The 21,725-nt window shown below is 38.0% G+C and overlaps 4 protein-coding genes across 4 annotated transcripts; 3 read left to right on the top strand and 1 right to left on the bottom strand.

The window, feature by feature from the left end:
- Positions 1–1,843: 1,843 nt before the first annotated feature.
- Positions 1,844–7,842, bottom strand: Rhau (RHAU helicase). Its single transcript, XM_065482196.1, has 16 exons — positions 7,705–7,842; positions 6,629–6,793; positions 6,082–6,567; positions 5,637–5,826; positions 5,101–5,275; positions 4,894–5,042; positions 4,629–4,745; positions 4,366–4,574; positions 4,235–4,312; positions 3,844–4,030; positions 3,577–3,778; positions 2,871–3,232; positions 2,662–2,817; positions 2,267–2,552; positions 2,040–2,137; positions 1,844–1,982 (listed from the first exon to the last, which is right to left on the bottom strand). The coding sequence occupies exons 1-16, from the start codon at positions 7,820–7,822 to the stop codon at positions 1,907–1,909; spliced, it is 3,054 nt and encodes a 1,017-aa protein (XP_065338268.1). The 5' UTR covers positions 7,823–7,842; the 3' UTR covers positions 1,844–1,906.
- Positions 7,843–8,154: 312 nt separating this feature from the next.
- On the top strand, positions 8,155–12,306 carry Rpp30 (ribonuclease P protein subunit Rpp30). The gene is made up of 6 exons (XM_065482201.1): positions 8,155–8,339; positions 8,404–8,516; positions 8,614–8,688; positions 8,749–8,817; positions 10,814–11,171; positions 12,007–12,306. Exons 1-6 carry the CDS (start codon positions 8,258–8,260, stop codon positions 12,150–12,152), a joined length of 843 nt encoding a protein of 280 aa, XP_065338273.1. The 5' UTR covers positions 8,155–8,257; the 3' UTR covers positions 12,153–12,306.
- A 1,276-nt stretch (positions 12,307–13,582) lies between these two features.
- On the top strand, positions 13,583–17,931 carry LOC135938525 (uncharacterized). The gene is made up of 6 exons (XM_065482200.1): positions 13,583–13,759; positions 13,918–14,033; positions 14,232–14,426; positions 16,162–16,329; positions 16,716–17,066; positions 17,587–17,931. The coding sequence occupies exons 1-6, from the start codon at positions 13,741–13,743 to the stop codon at positions 17,665–17,667; spliced, it is 930 nt and encodes a 309-aa protein (XP_065338272.1). The 5' UTR covers positions 13,583–13,740; the 3' UTR covers positions 17,668–17,931.
- Positions 17,932–19,158: 1,227 nt separating this feature from the next.
- Positions 19,159–21,720, top strand: LOC135941085 (thyroglobulin-like). Its single transcript, XM_065486354.1, has 8 exons — positions 19,159–19,363; positions 19,915–19,995; positions 20,062–20,167; positions 20,269–20,345; positions 20,402–20,587; positions 21,007–21,178; positions 21,240–21,319; positions 21,479–21,720. Exons 1-8 carry the CDS (start codon positions 19,174–19,176, stop codon positions 21,703–21,705), a joined length of 1,119 nt encoding a protein of 372 aa, XP_065342426.1. The 5' UTR covers positions 19,159–19,173; the 3' UTR covers positions 21,706–21,720.
- The last annotated feature ends 5 nt before the right edge of the window (positions 21,721–21,725 follow it).

The following is a 21,725-nucleotide window of genomic DNA, read 5'->3' as shown; positions in this document are numbered from 1 at the left end:
TTAACTCCTGCAGCAGAGAGGGTTATTTGTGTGGGTGTGTGTTTAATTTCCGGTAAAAGCGATATTTACTTAAGTAAAATGCCTATTGGTGGTCTTTTTATATCAAGCGCGGCTGATTTGCCGTGAGTAATGCAATTGATAGATTGCGACTTTCGCAACAGGCTTCTTGCAAGGAGCCGCCGCGTGCGCGGATTGCTGCGGTTTCCAACCAGGAGATTGTTGGTTTTTTGCTCGGCGGGCACACACACACACACACACTGGACGTGAGCCAATCGAGCCACAATGGACCGCGCGCGCCAGATAAAGGCGAACGAGCGCCGAGCGATCGCGGTGCGTGAAACCGTAAAATTGGCCTCGCCGTGAGCGTCGGATGCAAATATTCAATTTCATGCTGAATAAAGCATTGCTGTATGTGCGAGCGAGTGTGTGTGTGCGTCTCGTTTTATTGCCTCGTAGCCGCCGGCCCAACACGAGAGTTCTACGCCAGATCACAGCAGAAAGCAAACGGCCCAATCGAAAAAGCACACAAAAGATCCCGTCGTACGCACACACGTATTTCGATAAATTAATTTCCTCGGCGGTCAGTTTTCAAATCTCTTTGCTCGCGGCTGGAGAGAAGCTCAAAATTAATTTATTGCTTTGTGACAATGAATTCAATATATTGTTTCGACGACTCCAGAGAACCAACGGTGCGATCGAATCATTTCACAGAAATCTCATATTAATATACCCACACATAATTGGATCTTTCCAAGCATAAAATAAATGACAAAATGTTCTGCGCGACAAGCTACTCTTTTGAGAACAAATGGACAATGGAGTATTAAATTTATTTCTTGGCTTTTTATAAAAATCAGTAGCAGATTGAATTTCCTGATTAAAATCTACTTGAAAGTCAGCCAAGACATAGAATAATAAATTTGTAAAATTTCTAAACACTTATTGTAATATGCATATCTATTTCCCAATCAGGATTTCCTCACCGTTCAATAAACTGAAAGGTTTGTTTATATAAAAAAACGAATCTTTCCTGTTTCGAGAAATGCGTGCGGCTGAATTATTCGCGAAGTTTTCTTGTGTCGCGTGGTTTTGATTCACGGCCGACGCGGGCGGAAATAAAAGAATGTGGGCTCGCGCGAAAACACAATTCCTGCAGAGCTCGAGCCAAGTCAATAAATAATATTCGTCGTTGTCGCGGCCGCGAATAAATCAACGCGCTGACACCGTTTGGCCTTTCTTTTGTGCTCGCCCTCCTTCTCATTGTGTGCGGCGAGCGGCTCCCGCTCAAGGGCCGCAGCAACAGGGGGGTGGGTGGCGCAGGGGGGCCCGCACCCCCGCCGCTTTAAATTAAGCAGCGTGCCGCCGACAAAAACGCCCAATTATCCTCGGAGAATGAGCCGGCCATTGTCTCTCGCGCCGATAAATCAGCGGTCTCAAGACACGAAACGAGATTCCCTCCTCCAAGCTGTATTATGTATAGGCCTCTCTAATTGTTTAAATCCCTATTGTGTGCGTGTGTTAATATTTTAAGAACTCAGGCGTAGCATGGCCTTTTTAAGGGTCTGTTTCTTGCCAAAAGCGGAAAAATAGAATGGTAATTTATTTTCTTTCAAAAATTAGAAATTGCATTTCATGAACTGGTAAAGAAGTCGTGTCTGATAAAATCTAACAGAAAAAAACTTCTTTGGTTTTCTTTAAAACGAAGTTTGTTTGCAATAATCAAACTCATTCAGTCTAAAGCTTTTGACTTGATGTGCAAAATTTTACGAAATAATTGTTAACAAGAATTTTATCAACGCCATTAAAAATTATAGGATTTTTCATAAATTAAGGTGATTTTAATTTCAGTGTGAATTTGAGTTTTATTTAATACAGATATTCATAACGGTAACAAAACTGCAAAAATTTAATCAGAGTCGTCCTCAAAATCACTCACACAGTACGGGGTTTTGTCCTCAGTCGAGATCAGCTCCACAATGGCTCTGTAAGAATAGTCCATAAATAATTGGTTCTACTATAAAAAAAACGCATTTGCTTACTGAATCAGGGACTTTTCAGCCAGATTTGAGTTCCAGTCAGTAGTGTGGGGATGCGTGATTTTGTACTCAAGGAGAGAATCCAGTCTTCTTCTCAGTTCCTAAAACGAGAAATATATTCTTTGACAATTCTGTTCAAGGAGCAATGAATATTTGAATTTTAAAAAATCGTTCCTATCCAGGGTGTATTTTAAATTAATATTTTAAAGGGAAAATATTTTAAAAATCACCATGATGAGGTCGGCTGTCTGCTGCGAGCAACGGAATTCAAACTGATCCATGGTGACTAGGGTTTGCTCCTGCCGGAGCTGCCTGAGTGAGCTGCCAAAGAAGAGAAGCGGCATTGGGAAGACCATGCTTGTATCGTGCAGGTAAACCATGGCACTCTTCAGCTTGAGATGGTACACAAACAACACCGACTCGAACGACTCAGGAAAGTTGTTCACGGACTTTGGGTGCAGCGCCACCCTCCGCTCAGTCGCAGTCCGCAACACTTTCTTTTCTCTCCGCACCTTTCTGCAAGAGAAAATTGTTGATTGAATTTCCGTTTGATAATATATTTTGTTTTTTATTAAAAAAATTCCAGTTTTTTTTATTTTATTTTAAATAAATCAGATTAAATTACGTGAGGACAGCAATGTTGGGGTAAAGACCAGCACAAACGACAGCCTTGATAAGCGCGTAATTTTTGGAATTGATGTTCAGGTTTGGATCTTTCGGATCTGTGGAGTCGACGAATTTCATCCGCTTCAAATGCTCCGCAAGCTGACCTTTCATTCGCCTGCAAACGATTCAGTGAGAACTAGAAGCGAATTTAAAATTCAACGCAATAACCTGATCATGACAAGGATGCTGGAGGACAGAAAATTGGTCCAACAGAACCTGCCGCCATCTCCGGAGGCGTCGGCCTGTTCCCACAGCCGCACAGCCTCGGACAAGACAAGGTGGTCACTCTTCTGGCCGCGTGACAGCTCGAATTTCTGCTTGTCCACCTTCTTTTCACAGCCCAGGGGCAGGTTGAACGGGTCTTTGAAGCTGAGACTTGCGGCGATGGAGAGCACAGGGTCGAGGCAGCGGAACAGCGATGCCATCAGGATCATCTTGCCAAGCTGAGGGTCCATCGGCAGCTGAGCCAGATGGAAGCCCAGTGGCGTCAGGTTCTCATCCTCGTCCAACGCATTTAGAACGTTTAACAACTGTAAAAAAGGGAATAAAGAATGGTACTACAAAAGATGAAAATGGGCAGTTTCCAAATAATAAAATAATAAACATCGCATGATTGTAAAAGTGAAATGTGTCTGAACCGTCTGATCACTAACCATCTAAATGGAACTTTCAAATAAAATTTTGTTGAATTAATATTTTTTGAATTATGGATTAAATTACATATTTTTAAAATAAACTTCTCTAAATCTAAATTTTCATAAAGTAACTTTAATATCGCGAATAAATTAAATAAAACGTAAAATACTTTATACAATTAGCTAGCAATTTTAAATTAAACTGAAAAGGAAGCTCAAATTATGAAAGATGAACTAACCCGGAGGGCGTTTTCGACAGCGATTGGGTTCGGCGGCTGCATGACTTTGGCCAAGAATGGCTTCACCTTGCCCAGCTGCAGGATTTTGACCTGGAGGATGACCTCGTCCAGTCGACTCCTCAGCATCTCAGGAATGGGATAGTTGGCCAGCTCCATTTCTCTCCGCTGCGTGAAGAGGTGGTAACAAACGCCAGGTCGCACTCTATCAAAGCAATAGTCAATAATTTGTTAAAAATAAAGAATAACCCGATTGAAGATATCACCAACCTGCCAGCTCTGCCTCGCCTCTGCTTGGCGTTGGCAAAGCTCACCCACTCCGGCAGTAGAGTCTGCAAGTTGTCCTCGACGTTGTAGTTTTTCATTTTTATCTTGCCGCTGTCAATGACGTAAACCACGTCATCAATGGTGATACTCGTCTCTGCGATGTTTGTGGCGATGATAATTTTTCTCACCCCTTGAATGTATAATCATTTTTATACAAACCTGAATGCCGAAATACTTACAAATTAAATAAAATATTATTTGTAATTAATTTGTTGTAACATCTTTGAATTTTATTTTGATATAGTAAAAATGTTTGCTCAATTAAAATTATGATTCCAGAAGAATTGAAAAGTGGTGGATTTATTATAGAATATAATGCATTAAAAATACTAACCAGCTGGTGGTCGGAGAAAAATTTCCTTTTGGTTGATGGTTGGCATTTGAGAGTGCAGAGGAAGCACCAGGAAATTGCCTATCACAAACACGTCAGTTTGCGAAATCAACACCACTACCTTGCAAACTCACTCTTTGAAAAGAAGCTGCTCTCAGTGACCATCTTGTGCAGTTTCGAGATCTGGTCCCAGCCTGGCAGGAAGACCAGAATGGCTCCTTCAGGTTGGCTCTGGCAAATGTACCTGATCAAGGCGGTGATCAGCTCCATGTTCATCTCTTCACTCTCAGGAAGACTCAGCGACTGGACCACGTGCTCAGGGTAGCCTTTGGACTTCAGGTGCCTGAGAAACAATTTATCAGCTGCCGCGGTGATGTGAAAATGGTCAGATTCGTACCTCAGGAAAGGACCCATCATTTCCTCGTACTTCATGTTGGCCACCTTCCGTTCCTTGCCGTCTCGCGTGTAGTTGGTCCAGATCGGTCTCTTTTTCGCTTTTCCTTCAATTTTGAAACTGAAAAAATACAGCTGGTTAGAATTTTTAAGCCCTGTATAAATAAATTAAATAGAAATTAAAAAAAATGCCAAAAGGAAATTGATAGACGGCAATATTGGATGAATACTATTAATGTTTGTTTTAATCAATTGAAAATCAAACTCACTCAGTAAATTTGAGCACATCCTCAAGGTGGTAGACAGTGACAGGGTGTGTGAACCCCGGAATGTGAATCATAGGACAGTTGTGGTAATACTTGGAAAACGACTCAGCGTTTAGGGTGGCACTCATCAGGATCACCTTCAGGTCGGGTCTCTGCAAAGCAAAATAATAAGCCGAATGATCAGAGTGATTAGGAAAAGGCCGAAATTACCCTGGGAAGGAGATCTTTCACGATTGTCAGGATAAAGTCGCTGAGGATGTCCTGCTCATGAATTTCGTCGATCACAATGTGCGTGGTGAGCTTCAGATTTGGGTCTGACTGCAGAAACTGCAGAAGAATGCCTGTTGTGCAATAGAGGATGCAGCCTTGTTGTCGCGGCAAAGCGCTGGTAAAATTATTAATAATTATTTAAAACAGACAATGATCATGTGCTAATAAGTGAGTTGTTCGATTTTTATTTTGTGCAGGTACAAAAGGAGATTAACCAGGATGATCTTTTCAAATTTTGGGCATGTAAAAAGTGCATTAAAGTGCTATAATATTTATACTACAAAAAAGTTTAGAGTCAACAATATAATTATTTTTGCTTATTTTCCAAAGAAATCAAATTATGGATTAACCAAAGTAGTAGTTTTTTAAAGAAAACTAAATATATTTCGCAAATTAAAAAAAATCAACTTTAATTTCTTTTCAGCAGCTGTTTTTTTTTTTATCTCAGTAAATAACTGCAAAAATGTATAAATTACCATTCAAGGCGGATTTGGTAGCCGACGCTCTTGCCAAGTTTCTCACTTCTTTCCTCAGCAACGCGTTGGGCAATGCTGACGGCGCTGATCCTGCGCGGCTGCGTGCAAATGATCCTGCACAATGAGCCCTGGCCCCTTTCTATTGCGTCATCCAAGATGAATTGAGGAACCTGGGTCGTTTTTCCACAACCTTTGAAATTATATTATTGGTATTTTGCTTTTCAGTTCAAGATCGAAATATTTAATCTTTTTCTCCTCTTAAAATTTCACTAGTCCTTAGAAAATCCAAGCAGAGCGAATTCAAATTGCACAAAAATATAAAACTATCGTTTCTTTTGAACATTTAAATCGCTTTTCTCAAGAATAAAAAATATCTAGCAAATTAATTAACGAGGAAATATAACAAAGAAATGCAGATTTGATGTGTATGACAATGAGATCTGACCTGTCTCTCCGCTGATGACGACGACCTGGTTTTCCCTGACGGCGTCGACAACCTCGGCCCTTTTATCAGCAGCGGGCAATTTGGCTCTATCCTGCTTCATTTTGATATATCGGAAGTCCATCTGCTTCCTCTTCAAGTCCAATTTGAGGTTATCATCCAGCTCAATGTCCTGCACCATAGGCTCAAATGGCGGACTGCGGCCCTTCAGGTTGCCCTCGAGGTTTTGCAGGAAGCGCCGTTTGAACTCGCTCTCGCCAATTTTGTGATATTCAAAGCCGGCGGCCACTGTTTGCCCTTCCGTCTGCGCCAGCATCTCCGAAATCCTCTCAGCCCGCCGTTGGTCCAGGGTCACAGTCAACTTTTTCCTCAGCTGCTCCTCCTCTACCTGCCTCCTATTCGGCCCTCTCTCCCCCCTTTCTCGGCTCCCATCCGACCTGGCAAAGTCGCCGTCTCGCTTCCTCAAAGATAGGTTTCTGTAGTGCATTCCTGAAATTGTTAATTTTTTATTCTAATTCCATTAGGATTTGAGGGAATATATTATGCAAACCGATTTCTCTCCCTCGCAGACCGCGAGGAGGTCGATTCCGAAACTGAGAGCGGTCTTCTGCGAATTCGGTGCTGCCAGATGCCATCTCAGGGGTGTCGTGCCAAGCCCTGGCGTTGCGGCTGCGGTTTCTGCCTCCCCTGCTACGGTAGAACCCCCGTTGAGACACTACAATTCGACAAAAGAGTTCATTTGAGTTAAATTTTACCAATTTGTGAATTTATTTTATTACAAAATCAGTAATCATGCTTTAAAATTAACGCATTTCTTCTTAAACATATTCGAGTGTTGAATATCGCGTCACAATCGATGTAAAAATTAAAAATCAACCCTCTGTCAGAAGTTACAGACAATTGCGGCTACCACAGCGATATTATAATTTAATACTAAAACTAAAATTAAAGCACAATATATTTATTGATGTGTAAAAGATTATGAAATTTACATGGATCAATATAAGAATATTCAAATTTTCACCTGCTCCTTAAATATATCCTCTAAAAACTGGAAGTTAGCTAAAATTTACCACCGTTTAAATTTCTGAGAAATTTAGCTGTAAAGATTGCGTTCTAAACAAGCGTTCACCACTTTCTCTCTATTAAAAATCATGATTTCTTTCATCATTTCCGCTGAGCATAATTAACCAAGGACCATGCATCATTTAAATTACAGATTTGATCAAATTACCAAATTACTCGAAATCTTGAACGGTTTTTGTCAGTTATTTTTCGCTTTATTTGTATATCTCTCGTCGCATAATTAATGCGAATTATGAGGGTAATTTTGCTCCTGATGGAATATATATAAATTCTGAATTTCAATATCTTCGGAGACAGTTTGCTAAGTTTGAAGTCTTTTTTTCTCGGAAAAAAATTTTTGGAAAAAATATGGGAAATATTTAGATTAGAGTATTATGTATTGCAGCCAATCACAAGATTTAAGGATTCAAGTTTTAATGAATAAACACGCTACGAATAACGAAGAATAGAGATATCATCCATAGCATCATCTGTTGTGTGTACATATATGTATGTACATATTGTAATCGCGATTGTACATATTATTAAAATGTATTTTACTTGTTTTGGTGTCAAAGTTCCGAATTTCAGCACTGTTTGTGAAGGAGATGTCTGACACTTCACGACAAAATATTATGATTCCTTTGGAAAATTCTTTTAACTTGTTCGACAGTCTCATTCGATCAGGTCAGTCCCCCAGTCCCGCTGTGTTTTTGGAATCAGCTGTTGAATGCAAAACACTGCACCACGCCTTCCAGAGAAACCGAAACCAATAAACCGGTAGTTTCAGAATCCATTATCAGTAAAAAATCGAATTCCAATTTTTAATATGTTCATAACACGTTATCAAAATCTGGATATTTTATCTATATAAGACATTGCAGGGTATCAAGATTTGAACATAATATAATACATGTAGACAATTTTAATTTTTTTTTAAGTTTTCCTCACAACTGTACCGGTATTATGCCGTGCCAGCAGTTTTAAAAATGTAAACAATCATCACGAGCACGTTGTTTTCAGACTTGAATGCGTTCTGCCGGTTAGTGCGCCCTGAATTCCATGGTTTATATTGTAAAATAGTTATTCTACCTCTGCAAAATCTGAACAAAACATGTCTGTGGGCTTTTGCGACCTGAATTTGCGCCCGCCGAACAAGGCGGACGTCCGAAACCTGTGCTTGGCCGCTAAAAATGGTAAGAGAAGCGGCCGCCGACTGTTTTCAAGTATCTTAAAAGATTATTATTTGCATTTTTTCAGTTGGTTACTCTCTGGTGGCTGTTAGCACGGAGGTCGATGTTGATGTTTTTGCAAAAAAGGGGAAAAGGGCCGCCATCATTCCTCCACCCATGGATCTCACTGCTCTGCAAAAGGTGAAAATTGGGATCCATTTTCAATTTGTGTCATTGTGATTGTACTAGAAGCCTGAGAGAAAAATTGAAATTAATTGGATCATTGCATTTATTTTAGGAGTTTGAAGGAAAACTGAAGATTCTACAAAGACTGACTGTGCAAATTTCGGACAACCTGCAAGCTTATAGAGTGGTATATCTTCTACATTTCACGCTAATTTTGGAAATTATATTTATAAATTGAACATTTCAGTCCCAAAACTCCAATGCGATGGAATATGACATTCTTGCTGTGCAGCCTCTTAACCCTCAAGCATTTCAGGTAAGATTTGAAGCTAAGTTTATTGTTACTTTTATAACGAGTCACACCTTGTCAATGGTGGATTATTGATTTTCCCAGAGCGGTATGAGCTCAGAGAGAGTCAGTAAAAATATTAACCTGAGCTCTGGAAACCGTTATTTAAATTGCAAACAAAATAGTTTGCGTCAATTATTGGAAAAGCATGAAAATTAAAATTACCCTGTGTGGAAAGATTTAAGTGAGAATTCCGAGAGGGCGAATTAAATAGCATGCACTGTACAGGACTCATCAGTAGCATTTATCTCCAAAATTCTGAATCAGAGGTCGTCGAAAACGTCCAGCTTCTCATTACTGGACAAAAAGGAGGTGATGAGCGACAAATAAATAATAATTTTGTCAAACCAGTCACTCCTTCATCCCTCATAAAAATTCTCGTGCATGTAATGAAAAGTTTATTTTAAAGAGTAAATTTATGCTTTTCGTAACACGAGAGTTCATGAACGAATAGTCTGATCAGACACCCAGACTTTTCTTTTGAAATGGGGTGCTAGAGGATACGTTTTAGCGCTGTTGAACAGGGTGTTCTTCCTTCTGAACTAAGGCTAGTAAAATTAAATCTCCTTTCTGAGAACTCAGATAAAGAAAATCTCTTATCATGACTTACTGACAAATAATTGATATTGAGTGTTTTACCCCGATAAAAACTATGACGCCATGAAACTTTTTGGTCGATCGGAGAAATCCTTGTCGGATTAAACCTGGTAATTGCTCAAATATCATATATTATGAAGTCCATCGCGGACACCATTTGACGAAATCGATGTACTTTTTTTATTGTTAACGACAAATTTACTGATTTGAAAGATTGGTAGTATGTGGTATAAATTGATTACTATTTGTTAACCAATTTATATTAACATGTTAATGTGTACTTAAATTTTTCTGTATGTTTCTTTTTTCAAAAATAATTTAAATATTTATTCAATATTTATTTATTTTTTAAAGACTTTACTTTTTAACATTATGTTTAAAGCTAGGGTAAACATTTGGTATAGTAAAAAATAGGAAAATTCTTAAGATTTCAGATCAGCTAGAGAAATATAATAGCCAAATAAAACTTACATCAAACGTTTTATTTATGATTTTACTACTATAAAATAATTATTATTTTACACTGAAACGAATATACTGACAGAATAAATAGACTATGGTGTAGTGTAATTTTTTAATGTTGTTTATTCTTGCCAAAGTCTTACAATTTAAAGAACTCGTATAAATATTACAGCAAGAAATAGCATACTATGCTAGCAGATGTCTGCAAAAACGATCAAAATACAAACATTAAATCACGCTGAACTGAGCCAAAAGGGAAAAACTCGCTTTCAAAATGGGGAAATAAATCCCTCAACTATTCACCTGGAAATTTTGTTATCCAATTCTCCAGTTGCGAAAGCCCTTGGTGTAGATGGCGCCAGCTGTTACTTTCAATTTTCAGCAAAGATTTTTGTATTTCTAATGCTATGCTTTTTACGATTCTGCGTCGATTGGCTTGACTGATTTTCGGTTTTAGACCATCAAAAGAAATAATTTTAAGTTCAGAATGCACAGTAGCAGGACTGAGTCTTAAATCGCAGCGGATATCGCAGTGCATTAAAATCTAAAGTAACCCCTAGCGCCATCCATTGGTAGCTTCAAACACTAGAGCATTCGCAACTGATGAATAAGAGGAAATAATTGATTGTTTGCACAATGTCTAATCAATTTTTTTTTGCGAATTTCGGGGATCGTCTATATTTTAACATTCTTTCATTATGAAACATGCTTTGCTTAACTGTCGCCCCACTTCACACCAAAACCTCCCCTAAATTAAAAATAAATACTTTCAAATTCATTATCGATACATATTAGTTGAAAACTGCAAGAAATTGTTATTAAGTGAATATTTACGATTTACGACAACCCTGTTTGCTTCGTTTTTGAAGCATGAAGTTTAAAAAACATTCTGTTACTATCGCAGCACGCGTGTTCTGTGATGGAAGTGGACATGGTGAGTTTCGACGCGAGCGACTGCGCGCCACTGAAAGCGGCGCGGAAGGTGGTGCGTCAGGCTGGCGAGCGGGGCATCTACTTTGAGGCGCAGTACTCGCCGCTGATCGCGTCCTCAGCCACCAGACGCAACGCCATCACCCTGGCACACGCGCTGCACGCCGTCGGCCGTGGCAAGTGCAACCTAGTGCTCTCCTCAGGCGCTGCGGCTTCCACCTTCCTCAGGTCGCCATATGACGTCGCAAACTTTTCGATGCTGCTTGGGCTGTCGGAGGAGTCGGCCAAGAACTGCATGAAGCAAGCTGCTAGGACGGTCCTTCTCAATGCGCGTAAGCTTCATTTTGTTTTATCATCCTTTCTCATGGATTAATTTAAAAAAGAAAATTACTCATATCAACAGAAAAAAAGAATGAAGATACTTTAATTTAGAATCGTTAAAAGGTAATGTTCTGCAAGAAAATAAGACACGTTGGTTAGCAAATAAAGAAATTGTGAAAGGAAAAACAAAATAGCACGTACAGCAGCTGATTACCTTAATCTCATCAGCAGCACTTTTTGCCTATGAAACAAAATTTTTAGCCACATTATTAGCTGCAGAGATTTTTAAACCAGCACTAAACTTGTTACAAACGTCTGGATTAACTCATTACAGGAAAAAAAATCGAATTCCAGTCTTGGAAATTGAACAATGCGCAATTTTACCGCGACTAAGATGTAAAATTTTACCACGTGGCCATTTTAAACTCATTTCCGCGCAGAGCGTCGCCTCTTGCATTGAATCAGTTTATATACATTTCATAACTTTTTGTTACTTGTAGTTAAATATTTCTAATAAAATGAAAATTAAATTGATTAAAGTTTTTAAAACTCAAATTTTACTCTTCGCAAGATAGTGTAAAATTTGAACCAAATTTGAGGATCAATTTAACACATGACAAGCTACACGCATTCAATAATTATGATAACTGGTTTAAAGATAAAAAATAAAACAAGAAAAATGGTATCCACCACGTGCACCCTGATATATTTTTCATTTACTCGTCAGAAATATAATTTATTTATATACACGTGGGTTTTTAACCTATAGAAATAGAAGCTTAAAAATATCAATTTTCCTCTTATTCAGTTTCTTTTGGTGTTAAAGAAAATATCGATTTGTTACAGAGGCACGAAAAATCGGCAAGGGGATGGTTTTTGGCCGCCTCAGCAGACCTGTGGAGGACAAACTCGCTGAAGAAAATGGAGTTCCACCCACAAAGAAGAGAAAAGCAGATGATGACAATGCCAGTGAAGTGACTGTCATAAACTGACATCTCAAAAGACTTACCTTTTAATCTTAATTTAATTGTATAAGCAGAAAATGTAAAACTATCGTCGTGCTTAATATAAAAAAACATTTGAAAATCTTTAATAAACCTTTATTGTAGATATATATTTGTTGAAAAATAAAAAAATAATAAAATCTATTCAAGGATAGTTTTCCTCATTTGTTTTTCAGGTCGTTTCTTATCGTTCACTCTATCCTACCACATGCAGCAGCCAAACAGATACTGCAGATCATTTCAAATCTCGCGGTGCTTATATAAACTAGCTGCAAAATGTACCGGCTGCTTGAGCCAAACTGGTTTTTATACCGGTTAATTGGTTCCATACTTGTAAGGAGAGTAAAGGTAGTAGATGCGAAGCACCGCAAGAGCCACCAAAAGAGGGGAAGGGGTGGGGATGAGCATCGCTTGTTCGCTGGTTGTTTGCTGCGTGTATTGTAAGGAAAGTAAAGGTAGGAGATGCGAAGTAGAGCCCTGCACGGGTGTAAAAGTGCGGGTCTAAACCCGCGGTTAACCGCACCGCGGGGTTGGTTGGTTTAGTTTGTTGAGTTTTTTGTTATTTCTGATGGTGGGTGCGGTTGCGGGTTTAATATAATATATGCGGGTGCGGTTTTATACACTAAAAACCACGAAATATTTTGTGAAGCCGCCAACAGATGGCGCCACCATATATTTTCGATTTTAAGGCACTTTTGCTCTGCAATTTCAGAATCAATCCTGCCCCTGTGCATTCTTCACATAATGTTTATTCGTTTGACGTTCTGAAAACCTATATCGGTTAAGCCAATCGGCGTAGAATCGTGTAAAACATTTATTAATATAAAACATTTTCCGACGTTTCTACGGTGAATGGCTGGACTCATTTTGGTTTTCAGCACGTCAAAAGAAAATAAATTAAGTGAAGAATGCATAGTAGCAGGATTGAGTCTAGAATTGCAGCAGAAGTTAATTAAAATTAAATCTTGTACCAAAGCATGCGGTGGCGCCATCTGTTTGCGGCTTCGAACACTAAGGGCTTAATGCAACTGGTGGATTTCAAAATTTAAAGTATGAAGTTTGCTGTTTAAAAACCGGGTAGAGCAGGGTGCGAGTTCAAATTTAGAATTCCGTGGGTGTGAAAAAAATCCACCTGTGCAGAGCTCTACTTAAGATACTCTGTATACCTGTTTGCAAGATTTTTCAAAAGACTTTTATAAAATTTGTGCCTCTGATTTATCTCTTTAGGCACTCCTGCATGTTACTGAATTTATATAAAACAGTAATCCTTGCCCTTTTACCATTCCATCCCTGCTTCCGGAGGGGAATGATACCTTCAACCTTCCAAAGAATTAATTATCGGTATGACCTGAATGAAACCGGTACAATATAAAAAACTGGCATATCAACAACCGGTTTTAATCAGTCCCCTCCCCCTTCTTCAAACCATAACCCATCTTCCACGTGCTTGGCTCCACGCTCCGCTCTTTGTTGCTGTTGTACATCGTCCTTAAAAAGGACTAGTTTAAGTTTAGACACCTTAAATTCCATCTGAAATAATTCTACAAATTACCGGCCTAAAAGAGTTGGCGAAATTATGGCAAAAGTCTACATGAGTAAGTGTCAGCGGCGCTGGAAGCTTGTTTGTTGTCACGTGTGTGTGTGTGTGCGCTCTTTCACCAGTCTCCATTGCATCACGCAGCCCTCTCGCGGCGGTGGCGTTATGACGCGCATCGCCGTTGGTTTTGAATTCTTACAATTTTGTCTGCGGCAGGTGCGGCCTTCGAGGGCAACAGCTACGTCGGCGACGGCACTAGTTTCGGAGATGATGACGACGACGAACATCCGCCGGAGAAATCAGATGGCGACGATGAAGACTCGTGGGATGAGGTACAACTCTACTTTCACCAACGATCAAAACATGCCGCTCTTCGTTTGCGTTTGCACGTGGGTCTGGAATTTTCCCAAGTTCCAAACTCGTGATCGTGAAACGAAATTTGTGAACTTGCTGAGGCATCGTAATTTATTTCACAAATAGATTATTATTCGCAAAAGGATTGAAAGAATGTTATTTTTGAACAACTATAGGACGACGGGGACGACGAAGTGGATGTCGAACTTTCTGATGATGATAAAATTGATTGCCCTTTCTGCTCAAATTTCAACTGCCAGAGAGATGATGTCGCAAGACACGTTAGCATCGTCCACCCCAGATCTTGCCTCCGATGCAGAATCACGCTGGAAACTGATGATGAATATGAGAGACATGTCCAGCAACACGAGGTATTAAAAAACCAGGGCTGTAATGGGAAATTCAGACTGTTGACATTTTTTTCTGAGCTTCCTTAACTTAAACAGGGTACGCCAATTTTGCAATGCACTAAAATGTAAGTTTTTTTTGCGAAAAAATCAGGTGGGATTCGAGCCTCAAATTAAACAAGGGCTCAATCCTTCATCTTATTTATTTGGGACTTGTGGCAATTATCGTAGAATTGTAGTATTCATGAACAGAACTATAATTATTGAAAAACAAAAATCACAGTCAATATATCAAATAATAACAAATCAACAATTGGACAACACATTATCAAACGTCAAATCAATTAGCACCATTAACCCATTTCGGGTTCCATCAATAACAAATTCATATTTGGATTGATCTCACACTGTCTCCAATCCAGGTTGGAGATGATACCACATTAAGATATGTGACTGCTTCCATGCGAGTCTAATAATGCAGTAGGGATAAGGTGCAGTAAAGGCGAGCTTCACCTTTACACTGCCACCTATGACAATTACGGGAATCATCCCAACATTGCTATTTTACTTGTAGTTGCGGCAAGGCCTCACAACACTATAGTTTTGTTTATTCTGAATTTAACCTTGAATAGGTCGCATTTTGAGCCAAAAATATAAGATATTTTGGAAAATTACGATGAGCGTTAAAAGTTTTGGTCATGTGATGAAACAAGTGGCTTTCATACCAATTTTGTAAAAATCCCTATTTTTGGTCATCCATCTTGAGAATAATCAATTTTCGAGAAAAGATTTATGTTTTTGAGAGAATTGCAGATAAACAAAAAAACAGTTGGTGCAAAATGCAGTGTGTTTTTCTGGAAAAATGCGTGTTTTGGCGAACCCTAAACTTAAAGCCATCAAAAACAATTTCTAAAAAGGTCTATAACTAACAAAACGGTCTAAATTTGCTAAATATCAGAAATAGCGCATATATTTTTGCTTCAAACTAGAAAATATCACTCGCTGTTTAATATTTAATTGAATAGTTTTGCTCATTAATTTTATTTTGTGTTTAAGTCATAATAGTTTTTAATTATTGTCAGACATTTTTATTTAAATAAAACCAAGATTTTCTTCGTTTTAGTAAAAAAATATTCAGACAATTTTCATATCCATTTGAGTAAATTTTAATTAGAGAAAATTATATTTTGTATACAGTTTAAACTAATTCACTTTTATATTCCTGACATGGATATTACATAATAGATGCAGGATGCGTAATCTCCTTGTTTGTTTCTTGATGAAAGTAGCCAATTCAGATTTTGTTTCGATTTTTAACTAATGTACAAGTGAAACCAATGAATTATTACAAAAAAGACAAGGAGTAAAATATTTCATTATTTTTGTTTGCTACAGTTTTAATTAGGGCACTCAATTATTTTTTTTTTAATTTCATAAATTTGGAACCTTACCTTGTGACACACATCTTGATTTCAGGACAATAAGACAGGAATTTTTGTAAAAATTCAAATTTATAGCTCTACAAATGATTAATTTAATTAAAATCGAGATTTTCCTCCCACATAATAAGTGCACACTTTCTTCTTTCTTCAAGTGGAGTTGATTTTAAAAAGCCTCCAATAAGCTTAATTAAGCGACTTATGATCCTTTACGGCTTCATTTTGCTTTTTAAGTTGCAACTCTAGCCTCAGAGAGTTGACCAATACCGCAACTTCAAGCTTTTATTCTACAAATCAAATAAAAATATCTTACTTCCCAGCAATCCTTTTCGTGCAACTTGTGTGACGAGCAGTTCACTGACGAGGCCGAGTTTGAATTCCACCGAATGAGTGACCACGGCGCCCAGAGGTGCAAATACTGTTCTGCTGTCGTGGTTGAGGGCGAGATGGAGCCTCACCTGCGCCATTGCCGTGGCAAACGCAAACAGGTGAGCCATTTAACCACAATTTTCCACCAGAAATCGATCCGAGATGTCTTAGAATATATGGTTTCCGCTTTGAGTCTGCCAATTTTGTAATTCATAAAAAACAATTTTGTGCGAATTCATTGTTGCCCAATTTTGTAATGTGCAAAAATGCACCACTAGTTTTTGCGCAGTAAATTGTTGAATTGCTAAAATCGTATTTACTAAACATTCGCCCAGTTTTAATTCTTTCTTATTATTTTCTTTGTAACAAGCAAAATCCTCTGTATTTTCAGTTTAGTTTTAAAATGTGCTAATTTAACCCATGCCAATTTTCAATTTGTAGCAAAAAAATGAAATAATATTCATTTCGCCCTTAGATTTTCAAATAATCAAATTTTAATCATCAGGTTTTGCGTCCAACGAGAATGGATCACACGAAGATGGACCCGAAGGTGCACAGCATGAGAACGAGGCGAGGTGGTGTGCTTGGACGCCCCTGCAAACGTCGCAAACGCACTCCGCCTCCGCCTGTCGAGACCGAAGGTCTGTCAATTGAAGAGATTAAGCGGCGCAGGCAAAAGGGCGAGCTGGAGAAGACTCGAAGGGACAACCTTGTAAGTGAGTTCAAACGTATCATGAAGCTGCTGCCTAGGCTCCATACGGAGGAAAGACGGAAGAACTGCACCAAAATGGAGATCCTGGGTGAGGCGGTCAACCAAATCAAACGGCTTGAGGAACAGTCTCATACCTACCACAAAGTGAGTAAAAAATTTTTGAACATGGATTGCCAATTTCTCATTTATTTTTTTTTTGCATAATCGAGCAGCTGGAAAATCTTAATTTTGTCTTATTTTACTAATTTATCACAAAAGTAGACTAGGAATAAGGCAAAATATAAAAAACAATGAAATTGGAAATAAATGTGATTATTTTGTGAAGCCTTTGGCTCTAAAATTGATTTTCAATTTATATGCAATGTAATGTGGGGATCTTAGTAAATCTCTTGGAATATTTTGCTAACATAAAGAATTGACGTACAAGTTAATTTAATTTTTTCTGAGCTGGTTACATGCCTGGTTCACACTTAAGCTACTAATGGAATAAAATTTCAGTTTTTCCTTATCGATCAATTTAATTAATTATAAATATGAGTTAGTCAAATTTACATATTTATAGTTTCAAATGAGATGCATATTTTTTTAAATTTCCTCGGCCAATTAATCAAATACGACAAACTTAAAATCTCTTCAATTTCAACTCATTTGTTTTATTTTTCAGATGAAACTGTTGCTGACTCGGCAGAAACAACGGCTGGAGCAGAGAGAAGAAGAGCTCAAGAAAATGCCAGATGCCAACTGAGACTGATATACACTTAATTTTAATGGCATTCCTATGTTTAAGACCAATTGAGGCGATCTTTCATGTTTAAGCTGATCACTCGTTTGATTTTGCAAAAGCTAAACAGGTCAGAAGTTGTACATTATTTTTTACCTCGTAGCCTCACTGACCGATATATGACAAAAGATCTTCCAGATTCGGCTGTTCCAAACCAGCCCATATACTCTGACATTGATTTTGCTTTGTTCAAAACCAAAATAAAGGGACTCACTTAGAAACTAATAAGTCTAGACCTATTTATTTCTAACACTTTTCAACCTTTAGATTAATTCTAACGTCATATCCGCTGAAGTATCCTCTTTATGCTGCTATTATACTTTTCACTATTTGAAAATCGTGCTTTATTAAATGTGTTTCATGTTTTGCCTGATCCATTACATAGTATAATGATTATAAAATCATACATACTAAAGTTCTTGCTGCTGAAAACAATTGCGCTTATTGTGAATTGTGAAGCAAAAATTAAAAAAAAAAACGCTGCTACAATACATTTTTAGAAATATTTTAATAGTGAGAAACAGAAATTTGGACTAGATAAAATAGTTGCATTGTTGAGGTAATTTGTTGCTTAACAGCACACGAATACACACCTTTAAATTTTTATATTTTAGAAATTTTAAACAAAAGAAGGTGTTCCTTTTTTTAAATCTCTCTTTTTGACAACAACAAAAATAACTCATCAACAACAATCGCGATTTTGAACTATGTACATACGTAGTGCTTGCAAAGATAACGACGCTGTGGCGTTGTATAGCGTGATTTTATCGGGAATTTTTTATAACCCGTAGATGAGAAAAGTAAAATAAAAAGGAAAATTTGTCCCAAGCACACAATAGAAACAAAATATATAATATTTATTTACAAAAATATATTAGTCGCTTGTATACCAAAGTCTCACTATGCTAGTAACTAAAAATCTATTGATGTGTTTATTAAAACTGTTAAAAGAATGCTCTACTTATAGCTAATATGAAGGTGTTTCATCCGCAGATGCACATTTTCTTAATCTATTCCTTTTAAAAGATTTTAAATAGTAAACTAAAATCTAAATTGAAATTAAATGATTTAATTATCGTATTTTATTCTATATTTAAGGATTTTAGATGCAGATTTAAATTAATTTTAATTCAAACAAATTTGAATTACAATCACTTTCGTCGCAACAAAGTTAAATTGTATTTCAGGCTTTAATATTTGATTATCCAACAAATCTAAAACAGACAACCGGGAAGTGGAAGCTAACATAACAAGCCGATTAAGCTGTAACATGTCCTCCGCAGGGAAAATATTTATTTTTCAAAAGTTTGTCTGCGTGCATCAACTGCATCACGCCGTAATAAATGTGAAATTACGAATTGTGACGCACTGCCCCGATATGTAGAAAAGATATCGTTATTATCAAAGGATTTCGATTGATAAGCCTTGGCGCGTCACTCGCATTCGGCTCTCATGGTCAGTCTCGGCAAAATGAGGCAAGGAGAGCTTCTTCTGATTTTCTCGTTGGCCGTATTGGGTTCCGTGACGGCGCAAAACGATTTTCCTTCCTGCAGTGGCTTCATCGGCTGTTTGGGCGAACCTGAGTGCGGACCCTATCCTAACCTGCTGAGGCCCAACAGGACAGTTAACAGTTGCTGCCCAGGTTGCGTCGATCACGTTGGTATTTATTGCTCCAATTTGTGTCAAAATAAACGCCTTCATTTGTCGCAATCGAACAAAGCTAAAAGGTGACGTCGACCGTGCGATTTGCGGATTGTAGCTCTGTTTCTTTCATATTTCTAATTTGTTGCTGACATTTGTAAGGTCTTGAAATTTATCATAAAGGAAAATTAATTTAGTTAAAATAGATTTTCCCAAGTAAAAAAATTAATTTAACCCGAAATTTCTTAATCGGCTAATTTTAAGCATTTTAGAGAGGTTTTGAAATAGATTGTAAAAATTTGCTTCGATTTAAAACCTTTTTAAACAAAATTCCCCAATTTTCTATTATACAAAAATAGGGTGTTATCAAAGGAAAGGAATTCAGTAGTTTGCCATGCACCGCAATGAATATACAACCAAAATAAAGATTGACGATTTTTTTTATTTTTTAAGCGAATTTTTTTACGTTGGTCATACGTGTCTCTTAAAATAAATGTTAGTAGCGAGCAATAAATTAGTGCAGAAGTTCGTTTCATATTTACCCTTTAAATGAATAATATATGCTTTCAGTGCTGGGCGGAGAATGTGACCCTAAAGAATGTCTCCCTGGTCTGGATTGCGAAAGTGGAGAATGCGCGTTGCCAGCCACAGGTGCGTTTCCCACCAGCATCAATTAAAAATCAAATTTGAATGTCACACAAACCGCAAAAAATGCAGGCACTTGCCAGAGCTACGAACACAGAGATCTTCTGTGGAAGCCAAAGTGTGAACTTGATGGCACGTTCTCCGCTGTGCAGTGCAAAGGAGAACGACTGTCCGGAAGGTAAAATATATTAAACGGAAGCAATTTATCTCTTCTGGATAGAAAATTGTTTTTCCGAAACATTTTATATCAAAATAATTTTATCAACCTATTTCTTCAAGATGTTACTGTTATTCTGAGGACGGGCGGCGGATTTTCGGCCAGCAGTGGTGGAGCAAGGCCGAGAACATGACCTGCGGTGTGTAAACCCCTAACTTTTCTTGCTTCCGCTTCTTGAATTTCTGTGATCTGCAGGGTGCAGCCGCAAGATCGAGGCGTTGAAGCAACAAGGCCGCGTGGACGTGACCATCCACTGCACCGAAGACGGAAACTTTGACACTCTGCAGTGCGACTCTGGCGTCTGCTGGTGCGCAGACAATATCACCGGACAAACTCTGGGCGAGGTCGTCCCTGAGCCTATGATGCAAATGCTGCCCTGTTGTACGTAACAATTATTTTTTATCAGGAAATCAAAGAGATTTTTTAAAGGCAGAGGAAATAAAAATTTAAGTCTTTAACGTCTTTAAGGAAGGATGATTAATAAAATGATGGAGAGAATTAGTTAAGGAAAGAAAAATGACATGGATTTTTTACTTGTTAATGGAGATTTGAATTTCAATTAATAATAAGAGTTTCCAAATTTTATAAATAAGCTGCAAAAAAATTACTGAAAACTTATCCATTTTTTATTTTCATCTTCTTCTCTGACAGAGCAGAAAAAAATTAATTAATTAGTTTGGGCACAAGAAAATTAAAGTGAATAAATTGCAAAGAATCTTGCCATGATATAAGAATTTTATCAATTTTTACCTTTTTTTCAATGAACATTAATTATATTTTTCAACATTAAATCTTTTTAGACAATGCCACGGCAGTAGGAGACTCGTATTTGCGCAGGTGTGACAGTGCCGAGTACGCGTTGAAGGTGATCAGGGATGAAATGCGCACGCACGGCACCGTAGGCGACGCTTTCGTCTCCAAAAACTGCGGATACGACGGCTCATACGGAGAATACCAGTTCGAATCCGGGAAGTACGTGTTCTCGCTCACCCCCTTCATTTGGTGGATGGAGATTTATTGTTTTCTGTTTCAGTCGTTACTGCACCTGGAGGGATAACAGCAGAATTGGCAGTTTCATGGTGGGACAGTTGCCTCCTGGTGGAATGAACTGCTGTAAGGATTGTTTATTTTACCACTTTATTTAAAAAATTATTGACAAAATCTACAAGAAAAAACATACAATTGTTATTTTAAAGTAAATTAAAAAGAAAACCTATCGTAATTTTAATAACAAATTCATGAAATGAATATTTTTTAAACAAAAATTGATAGATTGTGCGAGGGACTCGAGATACTTTCAAGAAAGCGGATACCTTTTCACGATGCTGTGCAGTGGAGACGGCAGCTACATCCCCATGCAGAGCCTTGAGGACAAGACCGTGTGCGTGGACAAAGACGGATTCCCCTACGCGGAAATTACAGACACAAGCGAAGCTTGCCCTTCTCTTCCTGCCACGCCTTATGTCTTAACTGAATTCGAGTTTTTTAAACTTGTTTGAATACATATTCAATAATTTCA

This window comes from Cloeon dipterum, chromosome 3 (genome assembly GCF_949628265.1).
Source record: "Cloeon dipterum chromosome 3, ieCloDipt1.1, whole genome shotgun sequence".
In the NCBI taxonomy this organism is placed as follows: Eukaryota; Metazoa; Arthropoda; class Insecta; order Ephemeroptera; family Baetidae; genus Cloeon; species Cloeon dipterum.
This window is presented reverse-complemented; position numbering and strand designations above follow the sequence as displayed.